General features: G+C 41.4%; 1 protein-coding gene and 1 non-coding gene across 2 annotated transcripts; one reads left to right on the top strand and one right to left on the bottom strand.

Moving 5' to 3' along the window:
- Positions 1–1,412: 1,412 nt before the first annotated feature.
- On the top strand, positions 1,413–1,919 carry LOC129013577 (large ribosomal subunit protein eL21-like). Its single transcript, XM_054449982.2, has one exon. It carries the CDS (start codon positions 1,437–1,439, stop codon positions 1,917–1,919), a length of 483 nt encoding a protein of 160 aa, XP_054305957.1. The 5' UTR covers positions 1,413–1,436.
- Positions 1,920–4,542: 2,623 nt separating this feature from the next.
- TRNAK-CUU (transfer RNA lysine (anticodon CUU)) lies at positions 4,543–4,615 on the bottom strand. The gene has a single exon. It is a non-coding gene; the product is annotated as a tRNA-Lys (tRNA).
- Between the last annotated feature and the right edge of the window lie 2,203 nt (positions 4,616–6,818).

The following is a 6,818-nucleotide window of genomic DNA, read 5'->3' as shown; positions in this document are numbered from 1 at the left end:
ACTACATTTCTCCGGGCGTGGTGGCTCACACCTGTAATCCCAGCACTTTGGAAGGCCAAGGCGGGCGGATCACCTGAGGTCAGGAGTTTGAGACCAGCCTGACCAACATGGAGAAACCCCGTCTCTACTAAAAATACAAAATTAGCCAGGTGTGGTGACACATGCCTGTAATTCCAGCTACTTGGGAGGCTGAGGCAGGAGAATCGCTTGAACCTGGGAGGCGGAGGTTGCGGTGAGCCGAGATCGCACCATTGCACTGCAGCCTGGGCAACAACAGCAAAACTCCATCTCAAAAAAAAAAAAACCTATTTTTTAATAATCCTGTTTTTTATTTTATGCATTTAAGACATTCTGAGAAAAGAATTCATTGGCTTCACCAGACTGTCAATGGGGCTGGAGGGGAAGCCTTTGGCTCAAATACAGTCTGCCCCCACACACATAGCCTTTATTAGTAGTGGTATTAGTCTTTGTTTAGTATTAGTATTTGCTTTCTGAAGAGCCCAGGCCTTTGTTGAATGTCTGACATTCTGGATTCACCTGATTGTTTACTCATGGTGTTACTTGTTACTTACATTTCCTATAAATGCAAAGTGAGGTCTAAAGACTTGATTAGATCTAAGTTGAGTGTTTTGACAAGATTATTTTAAAGGTGATGCTGTGCAGTTCTCATTGCATTACATCAGCAGGCACATGATATCTGGTTGTCTCACTGTTAGTGATGCTAAGTGTGATCACTGAGTACAGAAGTTAAGACACTTTTGTTTTTTGCATAATCTAATGATATTTAAATTTATGGAAAAATGTAAACATATACAATAGCAGAGGTGACAGTGTAATGAACTGTGTTGTATGGGTCACTCAGCTTCTACAGTTATTAACATGTGGCCAATCTTGTTTCATTGATATCTCTTCATTCCTCTCCCCCGAAAAATGCATATACACAGATTCCAGAGATCATGTCTATTTTATTCATAAACAATTTAGTATGTATCTCTAAATGATGTTATTGCATTTAATTGCAAATAACTCCTTATCTTCAAGTACCCAGTCTGTGTTCAGATTCCGTGATTGTCTCATACATGTTTCTTTATGACTGGTTCAAATCAAGATGGAAACAAAGTCCACACATTTCATTCCATTAAGATATCTCTGTCTCTTTTTTTGCCATTTACTTGTTGAAGAAACTGGACTGCATTAAATTAGCACACTGTCTTAAAGTGTTCATTTATAGATTAATTGAACATAAAATCTTCAAATATGAGTTCCATGGGAGAATAAAATGTATTTGATGTGGTATATCTTTGCATTTTTTAGTACAAATAGTAATAAGTCACTACTCAACATAATGAATCATCAGCCAAAATAAGAAAAAATATCCATTAAGATTAAGCTTGTTCCTTTCGGCCGGAACCGCCATCTTCCAGTAATCCGCCAAAATGACGAACACAAAGGGAAAGAGGAGAGGCACCCGATATATGTTCTCCAGGCCTTTTAGAAAACATGGAGTTGTTGCTTTGGCCACATATATGCGAATCTATAAGAAAAGTGATATTGTAGACATCAAGGGAATGGGTACCATTCAAAAAGGAATGCCCCACAAGTGTTACCACGGCAAAACTGGAAGAGTCTATAATGTTCCCCAGCATGCTATTGGCATTGTTGTAAACAAACAAGTTAAGGGCAAGATTCTTGCCAAGATAATTAATGTGCGTATTGAGCACATTAAGCACTCTAAAAGCCGAGATAGCTTCCTGAAATGTGTGAAGGAAAATGATCAGAAAAAGAAGGAAGCCAAAGAGAAAGGTACCTGGGTTCAACAGAAGCACCAGCCTGCTCCACCCAGAGAAGCACACTTTGTGAGAACCAATGGGAAGGAACCTGAGCTGCTGGAACCTATTCCCTATGAATTCATGGCATAATAGGTGTTAAAAAATAAATAAATAAAAGACCTCTGGGCTGTAAAAAAAAAAAAAAAGATTAAGCTTGTTAAAATGCTACTTCTGAAGGCTCAGTGATCCTAACTTCCTCACTTAACCTTAACTTAGGACTGCATAAAAAAAAACTATTGTTTCTCATAGACTTTTGGGAATGAAGATGATGACAATTACTTAACATAAGGTAAAATAAAATAATAAATAATAAAATTTAAAATCAAAATTACCTCCCAACTGGAATACTGATTGTATTAGTTTCCCGGGACTGCCAAACATAAATTTATTATTTTACAGTTCTAGAGGCTAGACATCCCATGTAAAGGTATTGGTAGGTTTGGTTCCTTCTGAGGACTGTGAGGAAGAATCTGTGCCATTCCTCTCCCCTAGCTTCTGGTGGTTTGCTGGCAATCTTTGGCGTTCCTTAGCTTGCAGGAGCATTTGGTGTTCCTTGGCTTGTAGAAGCATTACCCCAGTTTCTGCCTTCGTCTGCACATGGCTTTCTCCCAGGTTTCCAGATGTTGGTGTCTAGGTTTGTGTGTCTTTTTCCAAATTTCCCCTTTTTTAATAAAGATACCAGTTAAAATGGATTAGGAGGCCACCTTACTCAGGTATGACCGCATCTTAACTAATTACATCTGCAACAGAGCTTTTTCCAAATAAGATCTCATTCTGAGGCTCTGAGGGTTAGGATTTTAACATATGAATTTTTGGGGGACACAAGTCACCCCGCTCTTCTATTTTAAATTAATGTATAACATTTTCATTGACCTTTCATCAATTTACCAATTTGCTTTTTTTCCCACCCGGTTTACTTCTCTGGAAAAAATCCGGGCCGGACGCAGTGACTTATGCCTGTAATTCCAGCCCTTTGGAAGGCCAAGGCAGGCAGATCACAAGGTCAGGAGTTCGAGGTCATCCTGGCCAACATGATGAGACTCCGTCTACACTAAAATACAAAAAGCTAGCCGGGTGTGGTGGTGTGGGCCTGTAGTCCCAGCTACTCAGGAGGCTGAGGCAGGGGAATCACTTGAACCCGGGAGACAGAGGTTGCAGTGGGCCAAGATCGCGCCACTGCACTCCAGCCTGGCAACAGAACGAGACTCTGTCTCAGAAAAATAAATAAATAAATAAATAAATAAATAAATAAATAAATTCACCTCACCTCCCATCACCTAGAGATTAATTATGCATCTGTAATAATGGGGGTGTTTGGGTATCTTCATTTCTGATGCTGAAATTTTTTAATATCTTTCTAACAAGGTCTGAAATTGTATTTTGAATTGATGAGCTAACATATAGTAATTGTAGAGAACATTTGAGAATTGCTGGGAATGACTAAAAATATTTAGGACGAGGAAAAAACTTGCAGCTGTCAACATATAATAGTTTTGCTCAAAGAAAGTGAGCTTCTGGCCGGGCGCGGTGGCTCATGCCTATAATCCCAGCACTTTGAGAGGCCAAGACAGGTGGATCACAAGGTTAGGAGTTCAAGACCAGCCTGACAAACATGGTGAAACCCCATCTCTACTAAAATTCAAAAATTAGCCGGGCGTGGTGGCGTGCGCCTGTAGTCCCAGCTGCTCAGGAGGTTGAGCTGCTCAGGAGAATCGCTTGAACCCGGGAGGTGGAGGTTGCAGTGAGCCAAGATTGAGCCACTGCACTCCAACCTTGGTGACAAAGCGAGACTCCATCTCAAAAAAAAGAAAAAAAGAAAAAAGAAAAGATAAAAGGGTATCTACATAGAAGCACACCAAAAAAAAAAAGGATAAAAAAGTTCTAAGGCTCTGTTCACGATAACCACCATATTCGTTCATCACTAAAACAATCTTAACAGTGGTTTAAAAATATACAGAATTGTTCTCCAAACTAATGTTCAATATCACATAATATTAAGTAAAAAATAAACATTTCAAACGTTTTAACAGATTACTTCGGCAATATTATGAACTCTACAATGTCATGAATTTTAATGTCTTCTTATCCCCTAATCTTTGGCGTTCGGCTGCCCTTCAAACAGGCCACTCAGCAACAAATACTTTTATACGGCAGATAGCCTTTAAGTGTGTAATTTACAAGATGAAATTTACTGGTTTCATTGTTCCTTTTTTTCTTTTTTTTTAAACGGACTCTTGCCCTGTCGCCCAGGCTGGAGTGCAATGGCCGGATCTCAGCTCACTGCAACCTCCATCTCCTGGGTTCAAGCGATTCTCCTGCCACAGCCTCCGATTCTCCTGCCACAGCCTCCCGAGCAGCTGAGACTACAGGCACGCGCCACCACGCCCAACTAATTCTTGTATTTTTAGTGGAGACGCGGTGGGGGATGGGGGTGGGGTGGTCTCACCATATTGGCCAGACTGGTCTCGAACTCCTGACCTCATGATCCACCCTTCTCGGCCTCTCAAAGTGTTGGGATTACAGGTGTGAGCCACCGCGCCAGGTCCATTGTCCCTTTTTTAAATTAGTCTTAGTAGTTTTGTATGTATTGAATTATTTGAAAATAAGACCATCTGGGCTGAAGTCTGTTATTACCATTGATGAGAGCTGAAACTGGTGAAATTACTACTGTTGATGAGACCTGAAGTTGGTCGAATGAAAGCAAAACAAGGACCGCCCAACGTGGGGCTCGAACCCACGACCCTGGGATTAAGAGTCCCATGCTCTACCGACTGAGCTAGCCGGGCAGTTGGAAGGAAGTGTTCTTTCTAGATCTTTTCAAAGGAATAAGATTGTTTTGATTTGCTCCAATACATTTCGTATTAAATGATTTTTCCATATATGTATATATATATATTTTTTTTTTCTTTGGTAAAGTTTTTCATGACTTTTAAAACTTGTGTTTCATGTCTGATTCTGTGCGCACAAACTTCTGTTATTTAATAAAAATGTATAAACAGCCCTCTAGTGGTCACCACCTTTCCGTTTCCTTAAAGGTAAGGCGGGCCAAGGAAGGCGATGCCGACTCCAGCCCCGGAGAATAGGAGTGAGTGTGGGGGTGCTTCCAGTTCATCCTAAAGATTCCCGCCGGCAGTGCGCCCATCCCTTGAAGCGCGGGGACCAGAGATGTTCTCAGCACCCGCGTGGCCCACTGCAAAAGACGGCTCGGGAGAAATGTCCTGCACACTCTCTGGAAACAATTGGAACTGAAAGCCTAGCTGCAGAGCTGGGTGGACTCTCGGGATCGTGTGACTTAGAGATTTTCGGAATTCTTTTCTTTGGCACGACAGTGGTTCAACTAAGACATACCATGGTGTTTACACGAAAGATTAGAAAGCTAAAGCAGTCTCAGCGAGTAATTGAAAATACCGTAGAGTTTGCTCACACTCAAAACTAAAAAGTGAAAACATTTATTCCATAGACTGATAGAACCTCAGTGTGGGAAGGGACCATTATTCCAAGCCTCTCCCTACTAAAACAAAAAATAAATAAAGATTTATTCTGTTTTCCAGAATAAATGATTTCACAGTAGCCAAACAGTCCCAGTTAATGAGTGAAACTACTTTGTAAGAAAAAAACAAAGGCTGGGCGCGGTGGCTCACGCCTGTAATCCCAGCACTTTGGGAGACCGAGACGGGCAGATCACGAGGTTCAAGAGATCGAGACCATCCTGGCCAACATGGTGAAACCACGTCTCTACTAAAAGTACAATCCGGTGTGGTGGCGCGCGCCTGTAATCCCAGCTACTTGGGAGGCTGAGGCAGGAGAATCGCTTGAACCCAGGAGGCAGAGGTTGTAGTGAGCCGAGATCGTGCCACTGCACTCCAGCCTGGCGAGGGAGTAATACTCTGTCTCAAAAAAAAAAAAAAAAAAAAAAAAGCAGGATTAGAAAAGCATACTTTGGCAAATTCATTTATTATTATTATTATTATTGACATAGTCTTGCTCTGTTGCCCAGGCTGGAGTGCAATAGGGAGATCTCAGCTCACTGCAAGCCCCACCTCCAGGTTCAAGTGATCACTCCTGTCTCAGCCTCCCGAGTAGCTGAGATTACAGGCATGCACCACCACACCTGGCTAATTTTTGTATTTTTAGTAGAGATGTAGTTTCACCATGTTGGCCAGACTGGCCTCAAATTCCTGACCTCAGGTGATCCACCCGCCTCGGCCTCCCAAAGTGCTGGGATTACAGAAGTGAGCCACCACACCCAGCAGTGGCAAATTCTTTTAAACAAGGGTTATCAATTGTGGTTAAACCATTATGTTAATTTTATATGTTAATAGTTGGTGGAGAACTGGATATTTACAGGATCGAAGTAACACTACACAGGTTACTAGATGCAAGGAGGACAATCTCACTGAATGATGGTGGGTTCAGGTTGTTATTACCTTAATCCAGAAATTAATCTGAGTTTTGCTAGTGCTTTACTAATCTTCAACAAGATAGATAGTGTATCTTTAGCAGTGATACAACACAAAATCAATGGTAATTATTTATTCTAGTCAAAAAATGTTTTTGATTAATTAGTATCTAAAGGTCCATAGGCCTTTTGATATTAATTCCAGTTTACAGGAAATATAAAGGATAGAGGGACAAGATGAATGACACCATAAGGAGCCAATAACACAAAGTCAGAGGGTGGGAAATTCTCCAGGACAACTAACCTTCAATAAGTATTATATATTTTTTAACGACTTTTGCTAGTTTTTTGTTTGTTTTTTTGAGACTGAGTTTTGCTCTTGTGGCCCAGGCTAGAGTGCAGTGGCACACTCTCGGCTCACTGCAATCTCTGCCTCCTGGGTTCAAGTGATTCTCTTGCCTCAGCCTCAGCCTCCCAAGTAGCTGGGATTACAGGTGCGTGCCACCACACCCAACTAATTTTTGTATTTTTAGTGGAGACAGGATTTCACCATGTTGGACAGGGTTTCACCATGTTGGCCATGGTCTCGA

The sequence above is a fragment of the Pongo pygmaeus genome, chromosome 16 (genome assembly GCF_028885625.2).
Source record: "Pongo pygmaeus isolate AG05252 chromosome 16, NHGRI_mPonPyg2-v2.0_pri, whole genome shotgun sequence".
Taxonomy (NCBI): domain Eukaryota; kingdom Metazoa; phylum Chordata; class Mammalia; order Primates; family Hominidae; genus Pongo; species Pongo pygmaeus.
This window is presented reverse-complemented; position numbering and strand designations above follow the sequence as displayed.